Source organism: Phyllostomus hastatus, unplaced genomic scaffold (genome assembly GCF_019186645.2).
Source record: "Phyllostomus hastatus isolate PE091 unplaced genomic scaffold, TTU_PhHast_1.1 phas_contig_41, whole genome shotgun sequence".
NCBI lineage: Eukaryota > Metazoa > Chordata > Mammalia > Chiroptera > Phyllostomidae > Phyllostomus > Phyllostomus hastatus.
The window spans coordinates 3,533,626-3,559,868 of record NW_025333876.1 but is presented as its reverse complement, the minus strand read 5'-3'; the positions used below and the strand labels follow the sequence as shown (position 1 = coordinate 3,559,868).

The 26,243-nt window shown below is 37.4% G+C and overlaps 1 protein-coding gene across 3 annotated transcripts in view; it reads right to left on the bottom strand.

Moving 5' to 3' along the window:
* The window catches only part of MTUS2 (microtubule associated scaffold protein 2), a 590,055-nt gene that overhangs the window by 309,372 nt on the left and 254,440 nt on the right, over positions 1 to 26,243 (bottom strand). For all 3 annotated transcript variants that reach the window (XM_045844783.1, XM_045844782.1, XM_045844784.1), the window contains one exon: positions 14,447 to 14,641. In XM_045844783.1, the coding sequence (XP_045700739.1) occupies positions 14,447 to 14,641 (195 nt within the window). The remainder of the gene's footprint in view (positions 1 to 14,446; positions 14,642 to 26,243) is intronic.

Here is a 26,243-nt window from a genome sequence, read left to right as displayed (position 1 = left end):
AAGCCCTTATGTACTACAAAATCAAATGTTCCCATTTTTCCCTACTGGCATTAGAAAGGCACTGAAATAAAGTCAGATTCAACTCTCAGTTTCTATTTTGAGCAGAGGTTTGAAATGCCATCAGCTTAGATTAATGTGGTATGTATTAGTCACCTTATATAAATATCTTTTATTTAAAGGAACCCAACTGAATATATTTTCTTAAATGATAACATGCTAATGACATGGCAGAGCCCTTTTGATAAAGTCAAAACACAACTTTCTATATTTTCCTATACTGTCTCTTGCCTATATTTTGTAAATATCTAAACAACTACAAGGTTATAGCTCAAAAGCAAGAGACTCCCATAAAAATCAACTGATCAACTTCTAGAACTGCCTACCTTAAAATTTAATAAATTATACATGTTTTCCTGTAACCTTCAGAAAGGTCTTTACCATACATGGGAGGTGATTATAAAAATTTAGGAATGGAATAGCTGTCATCTCCTTGACTGAGATGTGTATTATCACTATCACTTTCCTTACCCCATTCCAGACACAGTTAATCCCTCACAGCCATTTTTCCAACTGAGTTTTTAAGTCTTTCTCAACATAGAACTTCATGCATACAGCCCATGGATGGAAATGGCCATGGAAACATCATGATTACTATTATGCAAGGCTCTGTTCTAAGCACTTTGCATTTATTAATTCCACTTAATATTCTCATCAATCCTATGGTGGTTTTTGCACTTTATTATTTGTATTATTATTTTACAATAATAAAGCAGAGCCACAGAGAGATTGATAACCAGCCCAAAGTCACAGAGCTAGGAAAGAGCAGAGGCAGGATCCAAACCCAAGCAGTCTATTGCCAGAGACCATGCCCTTCATCACTACGCTATGTCATATCTTAAGAAATGAAAACCAACATAGACAGAAGATGGGATTTTTAACTACCTTTTTCATAAATTTGTAAACATACAAAAGAAGTGAAGTAAAAAGTGTAGTAAACTTTTACAGTTCCATCAACTAGTTTCAAGAATTATCTAAAACTTACCCATCTTTAATCATGTTGTTTTTCTTTTGTTATTAGTTTTTTTTATTTTGTTTTGTTTTGTTTTGTTTGGCTGGATTATTTTACAGCCAATCCAGAACACTGTCATTACCTAAAACCAATGGAGAATAATTAGACCCAAAGATATACTGTATTTTGGGGACTATAAGACACAGTTTTTCCCTCAAATTTGGGAGGAAAGCAGGGAGGGGTGTCTTATAGTCCAAATGTAACTTATCTGGTTTGCTGTTGGGGGCAGGCAGCAGCCTATCCTATTTATGTTCTTAAATATTTTACTATAGTTTTTGCTTCAAAAATTTTTTTCCTATTTTCCTCCTCTAAAACCTAGGTGCATCTTATGGTCTGGTGCATCTTATAGTCCAAAAAATTTGTAATGCAGTTGCACTGAGAGAGCCAGAAGAGGACCAGAGGGTCACGTGGTCTTTCCTCACCCCCACTCAGGAAGATTAGCCACTCTCTCCTTCACATACCTCCTCTCCCACCCACCCACCAAATGCTGTGCAGGCTTTAGCCATAGTCACACTAACAGCTTCCTGCACACTTGCATACTCCCACCTCCCCATTGGATTCTAACCTCACAAGGGCGAGGATCATCATGTCCTAATCACAACAGTTGTCAACACCAAGCTCCGTTCTTACCCAACAATAGAGGCTGAAGTGTCTAGGGCAGGGAAAGGCAAAATGGACATCTAATCTTCATAAAACAAGACAGCCAAGAAAAATGAGGCAGTTCAACTAGATATTATTTTTACTTTAAATAAAAATATTATCCCAAAATTATAGTTGATCTTACTTAAAGCCATAAATGGTCAACTTTCTTAAAAATAAAACAAAATATGTTTATATTCTAATCTCATTTCTGGATTTATCTGATCATAAGAAAATGTACAAAGATGTCAATAAGGCTTTATCTCAAGTAGGCAATAGGTTTTCTGAATTCCAACTTCACAGGTCCCTTCCAGCTTCTTTTTTCCATGAATAAAAAATGACTCCCTTGTTCCCGATGGAACATAAGACAGGCTAATGACTGTTTCAGTAGAAGTTATTAATAATGCCTCTTGTCAACTCTGATCTTATTTAGAATGCATGTCCAATACAGAAAAGCAAATGTGTTATGTGTGTAAATGTATTTTATAATACTCATGAGCGTAAATGCAAAGTTAACATCACAAAAGGCTTTCATGTTAACCCTAATCTTCACTGATTAACCTTCCAAAAAGGCTAGTGATTTTTCAGTTCAGATTATATTCCCAGAATCTAAATCCCATTCAAAAATTTTTAAAAAATATCTACTTATTATTAAAACAAAAAATAAAAACTCTAGAATTTAATGAGAATATCTAATATCTCCAAGTTGAGATATATGTTTTTAGAAACTTAGAAATACTCTTATGAAAAGCCTTAACAGTAGGGTTTTAGCCTAATCTTTTAAAATGGCTAATTATAACCATTGCAAGGAAATATATAGGCCATTAGCCATTTGTGAGACTATGAAGTCAGGCTTCATGATAATTGATCTATGAACATAATTACTCTTTAAATGACCTATTATTTCTCTACTCTTTGAGTTGTATAAATTATCTATAAGTACACCACAGTCAATGGAAGCAACATTTTAGAGATTCTAGAAAATTGTAAAAACCACAATGATAAACTTAACCAACTATCAAGACTTGCAAAAGTCTTGATAAAGTGAAAATGTGTTCCTGCTACAAAATATTTCCAAAAGCTGCCCAAGTTACTCTCAAAGGTCCCTCTTGTTCCATACTCACTTAAAAGAAAGTGTTGCTATTGGAAGAGAATGTCTGCTATCGTAAGGCAATGTGAGGTAGCATGATAGACAGTGAAATTGAGACATAACCCCTATCTTCAAGAGTTTACAACCCATAAGGGAGACAGGACATAGGAAAAAATAACTACAATGAGGTGGTATGTGAGAATTCACAAAAGAGCTAAAAGCAAGGGGCTGTAAAGTTTCTAGGAGAAAAGATCATTTCAGGTTCACAAATAAAGGAAGGCTTTTTGGAGGAAGTGGTATTAAAATTGCACTTGAAAATGACATGACCTGCAAAGAGATTTTGGGGTCAGGTAGAACATTGCAGAGATGAATGATTCACACCAAGACCCGAAGGTAGGAAAGCACAAATCCCTCAGAGAAAGATGTGAATAATTCTGGTCAGCTTGTTAAGGGTATATGTCAGGTGTGTAAGGAAGGTGAAAAGAGGGCTGGGCAGGTCATGGAGAACCTGGAACACCTAGCAAGGAACAGAAGCAATGACAAGGACAGCTTGTACCAGTCAAACAGGGTCAAAGGGAAAATTGTCTAAGATCAAGAGTCCTATGGATTAGAGAGTGAAGATGTGCTGGGAATAGTTTAGGTGAGAGGTACTAAGATGGTGAGGAAAGACAGAGAAGAAACTGATCAGATTCAATCACTGAACACAAAAGAAAGCAAAGGAAGATAACAGATAATGCTGATTATAAAATATCCACCCTCAACAGCCAGGAGATCATAGATATCACTAAAAGATAGAACCATTTGGAGAGCAGGCACTGGTTTGCAAAAGATTCATTTAGGGCAGGGCTGTCAAACTCATTTTCACCAGGGGCCACATCAGCCTTGTGGTTGCCTTCAAAGGGCTGAATGTAATCTTAGGACTCTGTAAATGTGACTATTTCTTAACAGTTAAGCGAGAGCTCAGTGCTGCCACCAGGCAGAAACAAGGTGCAGGGCTGGATAAAACAAGGTGGAGGGCTGGATTCAGCCTGCGGGCCTTGTGTTTGTCACCTGTGATTTAGGGGGGAAATGTTCAGTTTGAGGTACACTGAGTCACCCAGATATTTGGAAGGTCATTTGAAAGATAGGTGAGTAGGAGGCTGGGGCTAGAAATGTGGACTCATCATCACATCCTAAATCCTAAGAGCTGATGCTGTAGATGAGATGACCAAAGGGGAGACCAAAGGATAGAAATAGATGAGCTCTAAGAACAAACCTGGGGAGCTCAAACACATGGCACAGGAGCCAGGGGACAGACAAGGCTTTGATGAACCAGAGATGTGAACCCCTTAGATTCAGGAGGTTTTTTGGATACAGCACTCTCCCCAGAAAGATCTCCTAGAGCCCATCTCCATCTCCCAAAATACTGCCCAGCTTACAGGCCCTCTGAGAAACTTCCTGATCATCCTAATCAGAAACCAACCCTCCACCCAGTCATGAACTTCTGTCCAACTTGGCATCACTTTTTAGGCTATCAGCACACATATCCTTGTGTCATGGTTACTTATACAATATGATTCTCCCTGTCCAACTCCTCAGCTATATCCTTACCTTCCCAAACATTCTACTACTTCCTTCATCAAAAAAAAAAAAAGGAAAGAAATGAGAAAAAAATTATTTTGGGAGGGTACAAATTTATCTTATCAAATTCTTTTTTAAATATTTATATATTTTTTATTTAATCATCAGAGGAACTGGGATGCCAGTTGGAGCTACAGAAAGGCAGCCTAAATGCATACAGTGAGTAGTCCCTTCCCAAGATGGACTGCTCCCTGTCACTTGCAGAGCTCACACACTGAGGGCTCCCTGGCTGATGACACTGGAAGGGGTAAGTAAGGGTTTGGCCTGAAGCGCTTCTTGAGGTATCTCCAACTCTAAGAGTTGCGTCAGTCGTAGAAAAGGAAGGCTTTAAATCATGGGTGTGTCTTCAGCCTGTATGGCAGCTTTAAGAACTAAATAGAGAGAGAGAAGATGGCAGCATGGTAGGAGGGAGCAGATTCCACTTTCCCCTACACATGGGAGAAAAACCTAGCCAATCTGTGGAGGAGCAGAGCAAACAGCCAACAGTATCACAGCATATATAAAAATTGGAGATAAAAAATTGTAGCAGACATTGAAAAACCAGATGGTAAGGAGACTGCTTCAGGATAATAAGGGCCCAGGGATCAGCGCTGGGACCAGGTTGTAGCCCCAGGCCTGGGGCTCTCGGATCTGCCTTAGGGTACTCGGGAGAGAGCTGGGTCAACGGCTCCCTCCCTGGCCGAACAAGGATTGAGCAGCACTGGGAGAGGCCTGGTTGCTTGAAGTGACAGAGAGGGGAATAAGGACTAAGTGGCAGTCACACAGGGGCTGTGAGCAACCACACATTGCCCTGGGAAGAGTGTACGTCTGAGCCTGTGTGACCAAGGGCGGCCTGGCGGCGTGCCTGCACTCATAACCTGGGGAAAGTGTTTTGTGGAAGACACAGATCCCACAGCTATGAACATGGAAAAAGCGTGGGAGCTCGCAGGATCCCTGGTGACCACGGCCATGAACTCAGGGGAAGTGCGTGCCCTGCAGGATCCCCGAGCCCACACACGTGAGCCCGGAAAAGGCGCGGACGCTCCACAGGATCCCCAGAGCACACAGCCATGAACACAGGGAAGGTGAGTGCACTCCGCACTCTGCAGGACCCAGGGAGCCAATGGCCCTGAGCTCCAGAGATCGTGTTTAGGAGGACCCTGATCCCACACCCAAGGGCCCTGAGGAGAGACACCAGACTGGCTCTGGGGAGAATGCACGGCTAGCCCTGGGGAGAGCACATGAGAGGCTGTCTGAGTGCTGAATGGGAAGGGAGAGAAGAGGTATCAATCACCCCTCAGCCTGCTGAAGCCAACAAGTCCAGAAAAACTGGTGTGGCCAGTTTGAAAACAACAAGAGGTTTTTTTGTTATTTTGTTTTTTTTTTAATTAACTTTTTATTTTTTAATTCTTATTATTTTTATACCTCTCAATTCCTTATACTCTTTCTTTCTTTCTAGTGTTATTCCTTCTTCCTTTCTTTCAAAATTTTTCTCTTCTTTCTATCTTCTGCTATTTTTCCTTCTTTTTTTTTGAACCATCAAGTTATTGCATATTTGTATTATCATTTTTTCATTATTATTACATTTTTTATTTTAATAGTATTTTGGTATTCCTCTTCTTTCTGTATAGTCTTCTTTGCTTGGTTGGTTATATTGTATCATTTGATAGGTTTCCCTGTTATCTCATTCATAGTGTATTGCTAATTTACTGTCCTTCATTTGTGTTCCATTAGTACACTAGTCAAGGTTCTATACTCCCTATTCTTGTTATCTAGATCTCATAGATTCTGTCATATGATTATTGCTCTAGTACTACTGTAAATAATAGCTATTCCATACCATTGTAAATACTACACAACACCCCTCCCCGATCTTAGCCCACTTCATGGTTTCCTGAACTCTACTACTGTAGTGGTTAAATCTATTCTCTCACACACTCACCTATTTACTATTCTTTACTCTCACCCTACCTCAGAATCTGACTCCCATAACCTCATTGCTTTCTAGATCCAACTCACAATCCTGTCCTCCCCCATAAGAGTCTTATCTTCTTTCCATCCTTTCTAAAAAGTTGGCTAGTGGGGTGGAAGATTATGGTTAACACTATACATAGCCAAAGGATCTCCTATCTCTTCTCTACTGGCTGCTACTGTAAATATCCTAGAATACTCTCTTGCTGTCTTAAACGATTTTACCTTACCCCTGCAACTGATTACAAAAAAGTAGGGGGAAGCTGTGAACACCAGGATACTCAAAGGAGACTGCACCACTGAATCTCACAGGTATTCTACCACAGAAGTTCAAACCACAAACCCAGGGAACCAGAACAGATCAATTTAAGAAACAGAGGCTAACAGGAAGAGTCTCATGGACAAGGAGAAGACAAAGAATCCGCAAATGAAGGGAAAGGAGGAAGCCTCAGGAAGAATGCTAAATGAAATAGAGGCAACTCAACTATCAGATATTGAGTTCAAAGAAATTATTATCAGGAAGCTCCACAAGCTCACAATGAGCTACCAGACACTACAGGGAAACTACAACGAACTCACTGCAAACTATATCAACATGAAAAATAAAATAGAAACTATCACCAAGGGCCAAGAGGAAATAAAGAATACAATTTCTGAACTGAAGAACATAGTAGAAGGAATCAAAAGCAAGAACAATGAAGCAGAAGATCAGATCAGTGAACTGGAGGACAAAGTAGAAAAGAAAAAACACCCAGAAAGAGCAAGAAAAGGAAAAGAGGTTCAGAAAGAATGAAGAGGGATTAAGAGAAATGCAAGACAATATGAAATGTAATAATATCTGTATAATAGGGATACGAGAAGGAGAAGAAGAGCAAGCGATAGAAAATCTATTTGAAAAAAATAATGATGGAAAACTTTCCTAATTTGATGAGAGAAAAAAGTCACACAAATCCAGGAAAACACAGAGAGACCCAATCAAGAGGAACCCAAAGAGCTCTGTCTCAAGACACATCATAATTAAAATGGCAAAATTTCAAGACAAAGAGAGAATCTTAAAGGCAGCAAGGGAGAAACAGAAAGCAATGTACAAGGGAGCCCCAATAAGGCTAGCAGCTGACTTCTCAATGGGAACACTCCAAGTCAAAAGAGAATGGCAGGAAATATTCCAAGTAATGAGAACCAGTGGTCTGCAACCAAGGCTACTTTACCCAGCAAGGCTCTCAATCAAGATAGAAGGCCAAATAAGAAGCTTCCCAGACAAAAGAAGTCTAAAAAGAATACACCTCCACCAAATCAGCTCTGCAAGAGATCCTAAATGGACTGCTTTAAGAAAAGGAAGGAGAGAGAGAGAGAGAGAAACACACAGGTACATAAATGGCAACAAATAAGTACCTATCAATAATAACCTTAAATGTAAATGAATTAAATGCTCCAATCAAAAGACATAGAATAGCTGAATGGATAAGAAAGCATGACCCACACATATGCTGCCTACAAGAGACCCACCTCAGGATAAAAGACCTGCACAGGCTCAAAGTGAAGGGCTGGAAACAAATTTTCCAAGCAAATGGACAGGAAAAAATAAAAGCTGGTGTAGCAATATTCATATCAGACGAGATAGACTTCCAAAAAAAGGGCCATAAAGGGAGACCTAGAAGGTCACTTCATAATACTCAAGGGAAGAATCCACCAAGAAGACATAACCATTACAAATATATATGCACCCAACATAGGAGCACCCAAATACATAAAGAAAATATTACAGGACCTCAAGAAAGATATTGACAGCAACACAATTATAGTGGAGGATTTTAACACCCCATTGTCAAAAACGGACAGATCTTCCAAACAAAGTATCAACAAAGATATTGTGGCATTGAACAATGCCCTAGATGAAATGGACTTAACTGATATATACAGAGACCTCCGTCCCAAAGAAGCTAAATACACATTCTTTTCAAATACACATGGAACATTTTCAAAGATAGACCACATGATAGGACACAAAACAAGCCTCAACAAATTCAAGAAAATTGAAATCATAACAAGCATTTTCTCAGATCACAAGGGACTGAAACTAGAAACCAACCCTAAGAAAAAAATCCAAAATACTCAAAATCATGGAGATTAAATAGCATGCTATTAAACATTGAATGGGTCAAGAATGAAATTAGGGAAGAAATCAAAAAGTTTCTGGAAACAAGTGAAAATGAACTCACAACAACCTAAAACTTATGGGACACAGTGAAGGCAGTCCTGAGAGGGAAGTTCATAGTGATGCAGGCCTATCTAAAAAAGAGAAATATTTCAAACAAACAACCTAACCCTATGTCTACAAGAACTTGAGGAACAACAACAAAGACAGCCCAGAGCAAGTAGAAGGAAGGAAATAACCAAGATCAGAGCAGAATTAAATGACATAGAGACTAAAAGCACAATTCTAAGGATCAATGAATCCAAGAGCTGGTTCTTTGAAAACATAAACAAAATCGACAAGCCTTTAAGCAGGCTCATCAAGAAAAAAACAGAGAGGACCCAAATAAACACAATAAACACATTGTGTTTCATAAACACAATGAAAGAGGAGAGATTACAACTGATACCACAGAAATACAAAGGATTGTAAGAAGTTACTATGAAGAACTGTATGCCAAAAAAATTTGAAGACCTAGGTGAAATGGGCAAATTTCTAGAAAAATATAATCTTCCAAACTCAGTGAAGAAGAAGCAGAAAGCCTCAACAGACCAATAACAGCAGATGAAACTGAAGTAGTAATCAAAACACTCCTGACACACAAAAGCCCTGGGCCAGATGGTTTCACAGGAGAATTCTACAAAGCATTTAAGGAAGAGCTAACCCCTATCCTTCACAGATTATTCAAAACAATCCAAAATGATGGAAGACTCCCAAACTCTTTTTATGAGGCCAGTATCATCCTAAGCCCAAAACCAGATAAACATACAAGAAAGAAAGAAAACTTCAGGCCAATATCACTGATGAACATGAATGCTAAAATCCTCAACCAAATATTGGCAAACTGCATCCAACAATACATTAAAAAGATCATACACCATGACCAAGTGGGATTCATCCCAGGGATGCAAGGATGGTACAATATTCACAAATCAGTAAATGTAATACATCACATAAACAAAAGCAAAGACAAAAATCACATGATCATATCAATAGATGCAGAAAAAGCACTTGATAAGGTACAGCACCCATTTATGATAAAAACACTCAGCGAAGTGGGAATAGAGGGAGCATTCCTCAACATAATAAAGGCCATATATGAGAGACCTACAGCCAACATCATACTCAATGGGAAAAAGCTAAAATCTTTTCCACTAAGATCAGGAACAAAAGACAAGGCTGTCCACTTTCACCACTTCTATTCAATATAGTATTGGAAGTTTTAGCCACAGCAATCAGACAAGAAAAGGAAATAAAAGGTATGTAAATTGGTAAGGAGAAAATGAAACTGTCATTGTTTGCAAATGACATGATAGTGTACATAGAAAATCCTATAGGCTCCATCCAAAAACTGTTCGACCTAATAAATGAATTTGGCAAAACAGCAGGATACAAAGTCAATATCCAGAAATCAAAGGCATTTTTGTATATCAACAATGAAACGGCAGAAGCAGAAATCAAGAAAAAGATCCCATTTGATATAGGAACAAGAAAAATAAAATACCTAGGAATAAACCTAACCAAGGAGGTAAAAGACCTGTATTCTGAAAACTACATATCACTCAAGAAAGAAATCAAGGAAGACATAAACAAATGGAAACATATACTGTGTTCATGGATTGGAAGAATTAACATCATCAAAATGTCCATACTACCCAAAGCAATTTACAGATTCAAAGCACTATCTATTAGAGTACCAATGGCATATTTCACAGACATAGATCAAACACTTCAAAAATTTATATGGAACCATAAATGACCCCAAATAGCTGCTGCAATTTTGAGAAAGAAGAGTAAAGTAGGAGGGATCACAATACCTGATACTAAACTGTATTACAAGGCCACTGTAATCAAAACAGCCTGGTACTGGCACAAAAACAGGCACATGGACCAATGGAACAGAACAGAGAGCCCAGAAATAAACCCAAGTCTCTATGGTCAATTAATATTTGACAAAGGGGGCAGCAACATAAAATGGAGTAAAAATAGCTTCTTCAACAAATGGTGTTGGGAGAACTGGACAGCTACGTACAAAAAAAATGGAACTTGAGCACCAGCTTACACCACATACAAAAATAAATTCAAGGTGGATAAAAGACTTAAATATAAGCTGTGACACCATAAAAGTTCTAGAGGAGAACATAGGCAGGAAAATCTCAGATATTTCATGCAGAAACATTTTTACTGACATGGCCCCCAGAGTAAGGGACATAAAGGAAAGAATAAACAAATGGGATCCCATCAAAATAAAAATTTTCTGCCCAGCTAAAGAAAACAGTATCAAAATAAAAAGAGAACCAACTGTATGGGAACACATATTTGCCAATGATACCTCAGACAAGGATTTAATCTCCAAAATATATATAAGGAACATACATGACTCTACTCTAAGAAGATGAGCAACCCAATTAAAAAATGGGCAAAGGACTTGAACAGACACTTCTCCAAGGAGGACATACAGAGGATCCAGAGACACATGAAAAGATGCTCAATATCACTAGCTACCAGAGAGATGCAAATTAAAACCACAATGAGATACCACTTCTCACCAGTCAGAATGGCCATCAGAAACAAAGCAACAAACAAGTGTTAGAGAGGCTGTGGAGAAAAGGGGACCCTAGTGCACTGTTGGTGGGATTGCAGACTGGTACAACCACTATGGAAAACAGTATGGAATTTACTCAGAAAATGAAAAATGGAACTGCCTTTTGACCCAGCAATTCCACTGCTGGGATTATATCCTAGGAACCCTGAAACACCAATACAAAAGAACCTAGGCACTCCAATGTTCATAGCAGCACAATTTACAGTAGCCAAGTGCTGGAAGCAACATAGGTGCCCATCAGTAAATGAATGGATCAAAACACTATGGTAAATTTACACAATGGAATTCTATGCAGCAGAAAGAAAGAAGGAGCTCCTGCCCTTTGCAACAGCAAGGATACAACTGGAAAGCATGATGCTAAGCAAAATAAGCCAGGTGGTGAAAGACAAATACCATATGATCTCACCTTTAACAAGAACCTAAACAACAAAACAAACAAGCAAGCAAAATATAGCCAAAGACACTGAAACAGAGAACAGGCTGACAGTGACCAGAGGGGAGAGAATAGGGAATTTCAGGGGAATTTCAAGGGAGAATGTGAAGGGTTTACAGGAACAAATATAAAGGACACGTGGACAAAAACTAGAGGGGGTGGAAATGGGAGGGAGGTGGGGAGGGAGGGGTAGGTGGGCTGGGATGGCAGTAAAGGACAGAAAACTGTACTTGAACAATAATTAAAATAAAATAAGAAAAAAAAAGAACTAAATAAAGGAAGAACACTGGCCTGGGACCCAAGCAAGCCATCCTAATTTCAGTTTGCTCAGCTATAAAATGAATGCTAAGATAACCAGGGATTCAAAGGACCTACAGATATAACTCCCCTCTTTGTGTCTGCTCCATTGGTCAAAAAACATGTGACATAGGAAGGCCTTCCCAGTGCCTGAGCTCTGGTGGAGGGTAGATTCTGCACAGTACAGCTAAAACCCACATCCAGGGCTCATGGGCCTCCCTCTCCACACTCACCATGACTTGCCCCAGAACCCAGGAATACAGCACAGAAAAGGTTCAGCTAAGCCAAGATAGCCCAGGAAACACTAAGGATTTCACAATGAATCACTTAAGAATGCCCAAATTATGTCATTCCACAGTCACTGTGGACACTGTTCCAACTGTTTATAGGCACAGGAGTGTCTACACATGTGAGATGCACATTTACAAATAGTTTTTTTTTATAGTCATGTTTCAGATTTGGGGAGATCTACTGTGCCATGATGTAATCTCTAAGTACAGTGGTATTCCTAAAATAAATCTGATGGGAAAGCAGTGTCTGAAGAAAGAACAACATTCCACAAAGAAAAAAGGAACCAACTCTGACGTCATGTTCATTGTTTCTATGAGCCAAATCAATGAAGCACTGCTCCTAGCATATGATTGAAGCATTTCTGGTCTTTCAAGAGCTTCATATTTTTCTTAATCCTTGTCATCAAAGCATCATTTCTCCACTCAAGAAGAGAAGCAAATTTTTTTTGACATTAAATCTAATAACAACTATAAGAATAATGGTGAATGGTACTAAGATATAAATTAAAACACATGTGAAGTTTTCTGTGATTTACTGATGAAGTACAAATTTAGTATAGTTAGGTAGCAAACAATTAAAAATAAATTCTAACAATTTTTTTAAAAATAGAAAATGCTGAATAGCAATATTGGGTGTTACTGTTAATATGAAGCCTTTACACTAGGAGCTATTTTCTCTGGCACATAATGTCTGGGTGCTGAGGCATGCCTATCTAGTGTCCTTCAAAGCAGAGGTGATTAGAAATACTCTAAGCACATCTGGAATCATTCTGTCCACACCTGTCAGCTCTCCTTTAGCAAAAGCTTTACCATGGGGACACAGCTCCATTTACCTTGAAGTTAATTTTTTTAAGGAATCAAAACCTTCACTTTTCCCTTAGAAAGATATAGACCATATGAGATATTTTTCCTTCATGCTCCCTCTAAAAGAGTAATATGCCACTGGAAATTTTACTACTAAAAATGATGACAAAGAGTTGCTTCTGTATTTTAAAATCTTCAGACCATATGGGCATTCATATATAAAAGTATGAGTTACACATTTTAATATAGTTCCTTATTATATCATGTTTCAGATTTTGAGACACCTACTGTGCCATGATGTAATCCCTAATTACAATGGCATTCCTAAAATAAATCTGATGGGAAAGCTGGTCTGAGCCACAGCACCTTCAAGAAACCAGGTGAGTAAAGAACCTCTTAGAGACTGCTTACTAACACATCAAGAAAAAGGGAAAGTAATGCATTACTCCTAGGAATAACTAGGTAGACCAAAACTTAGAACTGTATGTGTACAAATGTTCCATGTATTACCTCCATAAACCCAAAACAGAGAAGGAACAAGTTTGCAGAAAGGAAGCTGAAAAAATACTATAAAATCAGTCTCATTCTCAATCACTTCTTCCCCAGCTTAATATCCCTCTCCCTCCTTTTCTCTCCTCCAATTTAATTCAACTACTATAATCCCTTCAAAACAGCTCTCCACATAAAAACCTCTAAAACTTTCCTGGCCCTGGGGCAGATTCTTGCTAACCAACATCTGAGCTGTCATGGCTTCAAATGTAATAACAATAACTTTGAAGTTGATGAGGCTGAGGTGGGGTTTGGTCATCAAAGGCTTAGCCAAATAGGGCAGCCTCTGCTAGGGACAATGGCTATTGTGACTTGTTCAGAGGCTATTAATTCACACTATAAAATATAGCTGACAACAGAAGCCTCAGCAGCCAGGCAATCTTATCAGCTAATGGGAACCTTCCCGGGCACAGACTTGAAGTTCAGCTTAATACAAATAGGGAATCACAGTCAACTGAAACAATTTTCCACTAATATTTAACATCTAATATGTATCATGATGGCACAACATGGTAACACCTTTTATGAATCTTGAACTTCTTACCTAGAATCCACAAAGCAAAGGATTCCTGAAGTTCCTGGAATCAGTCCCTGAATAACTATTTTCTAGATTTAAGAGTCACTTTAAAGTCTTTTTTTTCCAGTATATTAATCCTTCACAATTAAGAAAATGATAGTGTGAAGTAGGCTACTTTCCTTGATTAGATTATTTTTTTAAAATCCCAGTAATGGTAGATTAAAGTTGTCAACCCAAATTTTCATCTTATTACATAAAGAAAGTAAAACGCTGTTACACCCACGTGCTGGTTCACCCACTCCTAACTGGAGCGATGCAAGTGTGTGTGCAGAGCTTGCAGGCCACCGCCCCCCGGGCCACGCCCACTACGCCCTGTCTGCCCCACTTACGGTTGGCCAGCCTGTTCTGCTCAGATTGTGCACTGTCCACGGACTGGGTGCTGGAGACCGAAGACACGCTGGAGCTCCGCATGAAGCCAAACGCTGCCAGTTTGGCTGCGGGAAGACGTGAGTACCCAGGAGGCCGAAGTCCAGATTTCTGTAGACCGGATTTGGCAGCATTTGAACTGGAAGCTTTCTTTAAATCTGTTAAAATGAACCCAAAACAAAACAAATTTTAGTTGACAGTGAGATAGAGAACACACAGTGTGAATACTAACCCAGTTCTAGCATAAACAGACCATGAGTAATCTTGAGGGTCCAATTCAGCACATCTTTCACAAACTCATCTTTCCCAGAAAGCCCCCTCATTCTGATGCCAGGTGTTTCAAGGAACTCAAAGAGCAGGAGAGGCAGAGGTGGGTAAGATCAGAAACACTAGCCCTATTGTAGGGTTATAAAGAAAGATACAAAGGGCTTAGAAAGCTGAATAGATGATAATACTGTTGCAAGTTACACAAGAATTGTGAAATTGAGATACACCCTAAAATCTGGCATATGATGGGCAAAGGATCCTCCTGGAAATTATTCATTAGCAATTATAACCAGTATACAGTAAGTCATCGAAACAGGTACAGAGAATCATTTTACTAAGCTTTTGCTGTTTGACAGGAATGAAGGGAAAGGGCACAGACTGAGGAGCTGGCCAGGTTGGAATCTGCACTATAACAGTTACTAGCAGTTTAATTTTGGGCCCCTGACCTAACACTTAGAACCACAGTTTCCTCCTCCAGAAGAAACTGGGGATCATAAAAGTGGCCTTGCAGGTTTAGTGTAAGTATTCCCACTTATAATACAGAACTTAATAGTTGCTCAAACTGATGTTAGGTTTCTTTTCTTTTTTTCTATTACTTATTTTTATGTTAATGTATACTTCAAAATTAGTTTCCAGATATATGCAAATCCAGCTATCAAAATAACAAAACATCATGCTTTAAATCCATCATCTTAGCACCACTATGTCTGAGCCCGTGATCAATCATCACAACACTACAAGAAATCCCTCAATACTAGATAGAAACAGAATGTTTTCAAGACATATGCTCTGCAACACAAAAGTTAAAAGAAAAAAAAGGCCGAGTTCCCTAGTATTCTGTATAACTGTCCTAGCCAAGCCATTTAACAACTTTCTCCTGCAGCTATTTTTATCTCAAGTGCTTATGTCCCTTTTCCTTGGTCCACTTCTCATTATCCAGTGGAAGATCACTCAGGATGCAGATTAAACACAACTTTTTTAACTGGCCCATTTGTAAAAAAAAAAAAAATCAGTGTCTAAAAATCAATGAAGAGTCTATATATTAGAAAGTTTCTATGGGTGGAAATATAGAAAGAACCAACAGATGCCAAGATGCCTCTTGGGATGCCAGGGTTTATGGTGCCTCTTCCTCTGCCAGCAGCTTTCCATAAGAGTGAGGTGAGAACAGTTTCACATCCAGTGAAGGCACAATCTGCACATCTGTAGTTTCCTGATCCTGGGTTGGGACTAGGTTGGGGAGGAATCGGGTGAGTGCAGGGAACTGGGAGCTGGGGCTGCAAATATTCCTAACTCAGGTCTGTCCTGATGCTTGGAAAAAATGCTGAAATATGACGATGAAGAAATAAACACTTTACTAGGTAGTAATGGCCCTTTGCATCAGCAATGAAATGCCATTTCCAATGTCTGTAAATTGTTTTCACATCATTTTGCTTAATTTTAGATGGTATCCTCAGAACAATGAAAGTGTCCTCATGTATCAGATACCATTTTTGTATTAAGTTTATACCAAATCAATTTTAGATGATGTCTTTAAAACAGTAAAAGGGTTGCTAAAAATCAGATGTAATTTTAATAATAAGTATACACTAAACCTATCATATTTTGATACTATTTTTAGTTATAGATAATCTCCTTCCTAACCCAGTTAAACAATAATTGGCTTGAGATTATACGAGATCAAATGAGAAAAAAATACAGGTAAAATATTTTTGGATGGAAAACAAATCCACCTTTGGAAATGAAAGGGAAATCAGAATTCCTAACAGAGCACTTTGGTATGTGGTAAATACTTATTTAATATTTATTTCAGAATGAAAACCAAGTATTAAGTCATAACATAAAGCAAGTAAGCCATTGAAAATTTTCAAAACCAAATCTATCTTAGCTACCCTTACCTATATTCAATCATTGTTCATTTCATCAGTAGAAAGGCAACAGTGATACATGTTGAGAGAGGAGGAGAACTTTACAACATAGGATTCCAAGTACACAGGATGGAGGTCTCTAAATGACTGTCTAGTTTTCACATTGCCCTACTTCAGCTCTTCCTTTTAATAAAGGCACATATGGGGTGGTGGGAACTATTTGTGGATGTATGCCTTGTCCCAACTCTCTGTATATATAGTTTTCTCTAAATTTAATATAACTTAGAGTATACATCAAGTCACTGTACAATGGTCTCTCCTTACAAATAGTAAACTTCAGGGACTAGAGGAGAAAGTAAGACCTATACCACTTGGGTTTGACAACTTATTATTCAATAAAGTTTACCTGAAGTTTTCATTGGCCAAGGTTGTACTACATTAATTTAGCACACAGCATGAGTTGAATATCTCCACTAGTCTCTCTACAAGTGAACTAATCTGAAGTGAAATTCAAAAGCCTGATTTTTAAACAAGTACTTCAGTGATTCTCATTCAGGTAGTTCCCTGGACCACACTTGGAAAACTTCAACAGAAGGTGCCAAATCATCCTGTGAAATAATCACATTCAAACATTCTAATTGAATACACCTTGATTTAATCTTAGTTTCTCATAAAAATGAACTTAATTATTAAGAAATATGTAGTCCTTACTCTTAAGAAACCAGTCTAGCATGTCAGAGAAAGATATTTTTTCAAGTATTTTTTATCCTTGGACTGTTCAAAAACAGACTTTGACAGAAATAGTGTATCAAGGTTCATTGTAAGCCTTCAATAAACTAATGATAGTGATTAATATAATAAAGCTGAGGAGCACAGTAAGAGAGACAACTTCCACAATGAGAAGCCCCATGGATACTTTCTCCAGTGAAACTGATGGGGTACTCAAGAGTTAGAAAATTTTAGTTTAAGGTAATAGTTAATAAGCCTAGCAGTTAATGCATGTAAAAAACTATTGTTTCAGGAACTGCAGGTACAGGCCACCCTGACTCCAGGAGACCACAAGTGATTGACCTTTGTGTTCCAGAAGAGATCATGAGCAATCAAGTTGGTATCTGACCATTATGTGAGGCCCAGGACACAGAGAAAATCACTGGCCAGCAGATGAAAGGATGCTAGGGAAATTGCTGGACTGCAGTTTTGGTCTGATTAACCTCTCTCCTGAATTCCAAATCCCTTACCTACACTTTTTTTCCCTTGAAATTCTAGATCCCTTACATACACTTTTGCCCCTTATAAAAAAAGGCTGGCTTGAAAGGAAATGTAAGATGGTCCATTAAGGTACAAACCCACCATCTTCTCAGATCACCAGTCATCTGAATAAAGGACCCATAAAGATTCAATCCCTGTCTCTGCTTATTGGGTCTGGTAGTATGAATGCCAGCTTTTCTGGTTTCAAGATAAATAAAATTGGTGAAAATTATTTTTTTAAAAATAACAAAAATTTAAAGTCTCTGGAAATTGTTCTAAGAACATAGAGAAAATAAAGAAACACTTTATAAGTAAATCTATCAAATCTCAGTAAGAACAGTGGATGGCACTTGATCCAGGACCCACTCCCTTCCTCCCTTATACTCTGTCCATCTCAGCATGATGAAAAGTCTATTTGGGGTGGGTATGGCCCAGATGACAAGCTTCCTCACCCTGTTAGAGCATGGTATATGCTAGAAGAGGCAGGCCACCACCATTTCATATCCACATCTAAGAGAAACACATCACAATTGCCACCCCTTAGCAGAATCATGACTAAGAGATTTTGCCCAAGCATAGAGACAGGCCATAAGAACAAAAATGGCTGAAGCGATGTGCAAAGAAATTGACTTTATTTGGAAGAGTGTGGGAGAATTTCAATCCTAAAGGAACTTTTGAAAACAATGCAGATTTTTATGGTAAGCAATGAGATAACGGCTAGTAGCTCTGTGTGAGCAAGAAGATAAACTATAGGTAGGCCAGTTTACTGAAGAGAACTGGCAAAAAAAGCTAAGAAGAGCCTTCAAAAACTATACTTAAAAATGGTCCTGAATTTAATTGGATCAGACTGTGTAGTAATTTATGCCTCAGGGCACTGTAATTAGCAAAGCCTAATAGCTGGGTATGTTATCAAAGGGAGGAAGACAGCTTAACAGAGAAATCAGGGAGAAAGAGAAAGAAAGCTCTGCTAAAATACTGTCAGAGTGCTACAAGAAGAAAAAAAAACAAAAATAAAATACTGTCAGAGTGACTGCACATTCCCAAGACTGTGCCCTCTGTGGAATGACATCAGTGCTTTCACACTGCAGGGGAAATAGGCTTCAATAAAAGAGACCGACCATGTCACTAAACAAATAAATAAACAAACAACAATAGTGCCCAGACAGGAAGTTAGTTAACCAGTATTCACAGATGTAACAATATATATCTAAAAGTTCAGTGAAAAACAAAAAAAAAAATGTGAAACATGCCAAAAATCAGAAAACTGATTCATAAATATGGGGAAATAAGCAAGCAACAGAAAGTGCCTGTGAGAGAGGTCAAATGTATGTCTTAGTAAACAAAGACTTCAAATTAGCTGTTATAAATATATTCAGAGAACTAAAGAAAACCATGGTTAAAAAAGATATGGTAAATGAGATATGATGAAAAGGTCTCATTAAGTAGGAAGTAACAATGAAAAGATAAAAATTATTTTAAAAAGAATAAAGAACAAAAAAGAACCTAATAGAAATTCTGGTGTTGACAACATTGAAGAAAAAAAATAAGGAAGACACAAACAAATGGGAGCATGTACCATGCTCATGGATTGGAAGAATTAACATCATCAAAATGTCCATTCTACCCAAAGCAATTTACAGATTCAATGCAATCCCTATTAAAATGCTGATGACATATTTCACAGATATAGAACAAACATTTCAACAATTTATATGGAACCATAAATGACCCCGAATAGCTGCTGCAATTTTGAAAAAGAAGAACAAAGTAGGAGGGATCACAATACCTGATATCAAACTGTATTACAAGGCCACTGTGATCAAAACAGCCTGGTACTGGCATAAGAACAGACACATAGATCAATGGAACAGAACAGAGAGCCCAGAAATTAACCCAAGTCTCTATGGTCAATTAATATTTGACAAAGGGGAAGAAGCATAAAATGAAGTAAAAATAGCTTCTTCAACAAATGGTGTTGGGAAATGTGGGAAAAAAAATGAAACACAATCACCAGCTTACACCACATACAAACATAAGCTCAAGGTGGATAAATGATTTAAATATAAGTCATGACACCATAAAAGTTCTAGAGGAAAACATAGGCAGGAAAATCTCAGACATTCCATGAAGCAACATCTTCACTGATCCATCCCCTAAAACAAGGGACATAAAGGAAAGAACAAACAAATGGGACCTCACCAAATTAAAAAGCTTCTGTATGGGCAAAGAAAACAGCATTAAAATGAAAAGAGAACTAATTATATGGGAAAACATATTTGCCAATGATACCTCAGACAAGGATTTAATCTCCAAAATATATAAAGAACTCACATGACTTTACTCCAAGAAGACACAAAACCCAATTAAAAAATGGACAGAAGACTTGAACAGACACTTCTCCAAGGAGGACATACAGGGGATCCAGAGACACATGAAAAGATGCTCAGTATCACTAGCTATCAGAGAGATGCAAATTAAAACCACAGTGAGATACCACTTAACACCAGGCAGAATGGCCATCATAAAGAAATCAACAAGCAAGTGTTGGAGAGGATGTGGAGAAAAAGGAACCCTACAGCACTGTTGGTGGGAATGCAGACTGGTACAGCCACTGTGGAAAACAGTATGGAACTTCCTCAGAAAATGAAAAATGGAACTGCCTTTTGACCATCAATTCTACTGCTGGTATTATATTCCAAGAAGTCTGAAACACCAATTCAAAAGAACCTATGCACCCCCATATTCATAGCAGCACAATTTACAATAGCCAAGTTCTGGAAACAACCTAAGTGCCCATCAGTAAATGAGTGGGTCAAAACACTATGGTACATTTACACAATGAAATACTATGCAGCAGAGAGAAAGAAGGAGTTCCTACCCTTTGGGACAGCATGGATGGAACTGGAGAGCATTATGCTAAGTGAAATAAGCCAGGCAGTCAGGGATGAATACTATATGATCTCACCTTCAACTGGAACATAATCAACAAAAGAAAAAAGGAAGCAAAATATAACCAGAGACATAGAAATTAAGAATAATTTGACAGTAACCAGAGGGGAGATGGGAGGGGATAATGAGGAGAAGGGTTTGCAGGTACTACTATGAAGGACACATGTACAAAACAAGAGGGGGAGGATGGAAGCAAGGGTGTAGATGGGTTTGACTGGGGTGAGGGGGAGTGGTTGGGTGAAAATGCAGATAGCTGTAATTGAACAACGATAAAATAATTATTTTAAAAAAAGAAATTCTGGTGTTGAAAAGTAAAATAACTAAAAAGAAAAATTAAACGCAGGGGTTCTACAACAGATTTAAACAGGTGAAAGAATCTGTAAACTTATAATAGATCAACAAATATCATGTAATTCTAGAAACAAACAACCAAGAACCTTAGCCAGGTAGTTCAGTTGGTTTAGAGCATGGTCCTAATATGCCAAAGTTGTAGGTTCAATCCCTGGTTAGGGCACACACAAGAATCAACCAAAGAATGCATGGATAGGTAGAACAACAAATTGACAATTATCTCTCTCTTCCTTACTTTTTCTCTCTATATAGAGAAAAAAAGAAACATTAACAAAACCTCAGAAAAACATGGGACACCATTAAAATGTGCAATGACATACAAATAATGAGTGCATCAGATGCAGAGAAGTGAAAGGAACTGAAAATCTATTGGAAGAAATAATAGCTAAAAATTTCCAAAATTTATGAAAAACATTAATCTACACATCCAGGATACTCAACAAAACCCAAATAAGATACATACAAATGGCTCCACACCCAGACCCATTATGGTAAAAATCTTGAGAGCTAAAAACAGAAAATCTTGAAAGCAGGAAGAGAAAAGATGACTATGTATGTGTGAATACCAATACATTAACAACTGACTTTCCATCAGAAACCATGGAGGGCAAAGGACACTGGGATGACATATTCTATGTGTTGAAAGAATAAAACTGTCAATCCAGAGCTTTATATTGAGCAAAATTATCTTTTAAAAATTTAGCCAAAAATAGACATTCCAAAATTAACAAAATATGACAAATTTATTGCTCACAGACTAAATTTAGGAGAAATATTAAAGAAAGTCCTTCAGATTGAAAGCAAGTGATCTCAAATGATACTTGAAGTACACAGACACACACATGACAAAGAACATTGGTAAAGGCAATTATATAATTATAAAAGGCACTATAAATACATATTTTTCTTGTCTCATAACTTAAATTTCAGTAGTATAAAACAATAGGTATATAACTGTAATTGGGCTTATAACATAGAAATGTAGTGTATTTCACAATATTAGGACAAAGGAGGTAGGTGGAAGCAAAGTTGTATGAGAGTAAGGAAATGACAATAGATGGTGACTTCAATACATAAGAAATGAAGAAAACCAAAAATGGTAAATAAAAAGTTAGTACAAGAAACTGAAAAATATATACTTGCTCTCTTTTAGGTTTTCTCTGCTTATTTACAAGACCTGAAATTATATGAAGTAATAACTAAAAATACATATTACTTGGTTTGTAACAAGACATAGATGTAATATATAGGAATAGCACAAAAAGAAGAGGAAATAGAGTTACCTAGGAGTAACATTTCTATAGCTCACTAAAAGTAGTATAAATATTTATCAGATTCTGGTAAGTTAAGATGTTTCTGGTAGATACTAGAGCAATCAAAAAGAAAATAACTCCAGAGTTCTGGCCAAGATGGAGGTGTAGGTAGAAAGAAACCCTTTGCTTCCTCACACAACCAAAAGGAGGATAATAACCAATCTAAAAACAATAAATAACCAGAAGTATCAGAAAATCAAACTGCATGGAGCTCCAACAACCAAGGAATTAAAGAAATAGTCAACCAGAACTACCAGACTGGTGTGTTGAGACAAAGAAATATGGCCCAAATAAAAGAACAGAGCAAAACTTCAGAAAGAGAGCTAAGTGATGAGGAGATAGCTAACCTATCTGATGGAGAATTTAAAGCCCTGGTAATCAAAATGCCCATAGAACTGATTGAGTTTGGTCAAAAAATGAAAAAACAAAGTAAAGATGCCCAAAATGAAATAAAGCAAAATCTTCAGGGAACCAACAGTAACAAGGACTCAAAGCAATGATTTAGAACAAAAGGGAGAAATAAACATCAAACCAAAACAGAATGAAGAAACAAGAATCCAAAAAAAATGGAGAGGCTGAGGAATCTCTGGAACAACCTGAAATGTGCCAATACCCAAATTATAGGGGTGCCAGAAGGAAAAGAACAACAGCAAGAAATTGAAAACTTATTTGAACAAATAATGAAGGAAAACTTCTCAATCTGGTGAAGGAAACAGACTTACAGGAAGTCCAGGAAGCTCAGTGAGTCCCAAAGAAGTTGGACCCAAAGAGGAACACACCAAGGCACATCATAAAGTTACCCAAGATTAAAGACAAAGAGACAATCTTAAAAGCAGCAAGAGGGGAGGAAAGAGTTACCTACAAAGGAGTGCCCATAAGGCTATCAGCTGATTTCTCAAAAGAAACCTTACAGGCAAGAAGGGGCTGGAAAGAAGTATTCCAAGTCATGAAAGGCAAAGACTTACATCCAAGATTACTCTATCCAGCAAAGCTTTCATTGAGAATGGAAGGGCAGATAAAGTGCTTCCCAGAGAAGATCAAGTTAAAGGAGTTCATCATCAGCAAGCCCTTATTATATGAAATGTTAAAGGGACTTAGAAAAAGAATATGAAAACTATGAACAGTAAAATGACAACAAACTCACAACTATCAACAAATGAACCTAAAATAAAAGACAAACAATAAAAACAAAAGCTAAACAAACAACCAGAACAGGAACAGAATCAGAGAAATGGACATCACATGGAGAGATTCCAGTGGGGAGGGGGAAGAGAGGAATAGTGGGGAAAAAGTACAGGAAAGAAGAAGCATAACTGGTAGGCATAAAATGGACAGGGAGAGGTCAAGAATGGTGTAGGAAACAGTGAACTCAAAGAACTTGTATGTACAACCCATGGACATGAACTAAGGGGGATAATGCTGGAGGGTGGGGGGTGCACATTGGAGGGGGTATAAACAGGGAGAAATTGGGAAAACTCTAATAACATAACCAATAAAATATATTTAAAATGCCAAAAAAAAATGGCCAAGCATTGGAGGCCAGGCACAGAACAGGCAGCGTTCATGCCAGGGAAATAAGTTTTGTCTCTTTAGTGGCTCCTGGTTTGGAGGTCTCTCACTCAGCCTAAGTCACGGGGGGTTACAGCTTCCTGAGACCAGGCAGGGCAGGCCTCAACAAAATAAGATAAAAATATATGCTGTTTTCAGGATAGACACTTTAAATTCAAATTTACAATTAATTTAAAATTGAAAGGATGGAAAAATATCATGGAAAGAACAACCATCAGAAAGCTGGAGTGGCTATGTTAATATCAAACAAAACACATTTTAAAAAAAGAAAGATGTTTTTATCATGATATAAAAGTCAATCCACCAGGCAGATATAGCAATTATAAATGTATATACTCCTAACAACAGAGCCCCAAAATACATAAAGCAAAAGCTTACAGAAATTGACTGGAGAAATAAATAAATTCATAGTAATAGTTGGAGACTTCAATCACCAGTTTCAAAAATGAAACTAGGCAGGAAATTGGCTAGAAAATAGAAGACTTGCATACCATAAACCAACTTGACCTGACAAATGTCTATAAAACACTCCATCCAACAGAAGCAGAATTTACAGAGTGGGGCAAAAGTAGGACAGGTGTTTGTATGGACTATAATACAATGAATAATAATAATACAAGAATAAGCTGTTTTGTGTACTTGCAACTGTAAAACTACTTTTGCTCCATCCTGTAGATGTTTCTCAAGTGCACATACGACATGCTCCAGGATGCTATAAAACAAGCACTAATAAAGTTTTAAAAATTGAAATGATAGAAATACATTTTGTGATCATAATGGAATGAAATTAAAAATCCATAACAAGAGGAAATTTGGGGAGCTAATAAATATGTGTAAATTAAGAAACATCCTACTAAATAACCAAAGGTCAAAGAAGAAATCACAGGGCAATTAAAAAATACTTTAAGATGAATGGAAACAAATACATGCCACACCAAAACTTATGGGAAGCAACTAAACTAGTGCTTAAAAGGAAAGCTATATCTATAAATGCTTCCATTAAAAAAAAAAGAGGATGGAGATGGGTTAAAGGAAAACGTACTTAGAAAACTCATAGCATTGTTGATGTTGTTAATGATTTTTGTTAAAAAGAAAAAAGGATGTCAAGTCAATAAAGTAATCTTCCACATAGAGACACTGAAGAGCAAACTATACCGAAACCAGGAAGAAGGAAGGAGATAACAAAGATCAGAGTAGAAATAAATGAAACAGAATGGAATAACAAGAAAGAAAATCAATGAAATCAAAAGTTGGTTCTTAGAAGGATCAACAAAGTTGATAAAACTTTAGGTAGTGACCAGAAAGAGAGAGAGAAAACTAAAATTGTTAAGTTAGGAAGGAAAGAGGGGAAATCCCTACTAATCTTGCACAAATAAGAAGAATTATATGAAAATATTATAAACAATTATATCTCAACAAGTTAGACAATCTAGTAAAATGGGCAAATTCCAGAAAGACATAAACTATGAAAACTGACTCATGAAGAAACAGAAAATCTGAATATACTTAGAGAGATAGAATTAGTAATCTAAAAACTTTCCACAAAGAAAAATTCAGTCTCAAGTGTCACTAGAGAATTCTATCAAACATTTAGAGAAGAATATATACCAATTCCTCACAAATTATCCAAAACAGGAGAATGCTTCCAAACTCATCCTATGAGGTCAATATTACCTTCATACCAGAACCAGACAAAAATACCATGAGAAAATAAAATTACAGAACAATATTTTGTATAGATGCAAATTTCTCTCCCAAACTGAAACCAGTCACATATAAAAAGGATTATGTACCATAACCAAGTGAAATGTATCCCAGGAATGAATGACTGGTTTAAGATGGAAATAGTCAATGTGCTGTATCATAATAGAACAAAGAAAAACTACATGATCATCTCAATAGATGCAGAAAAATCACTTGACAAATTCCAATAGCACTTCATAATAAACACTTAAAAGGCCAACAATAATAGAAAATGCCATCAACCTGATAAGGGCATCTATAAAAAAACCATAGCTAACATCCTAGTCAATGGAAAAACATTGACTACTTCCCCAAAGACTGGCAACAAGACAAGGGTATCTGCTGTCACCACTTCTATTCAATATTTATGGAAGGTTCCAGCCTGGGTGATGAGACAAGAAAATAAAATAAAAGGAATTCATATTGGAAACAAGCAAAACTCTATTTGTCAAGAC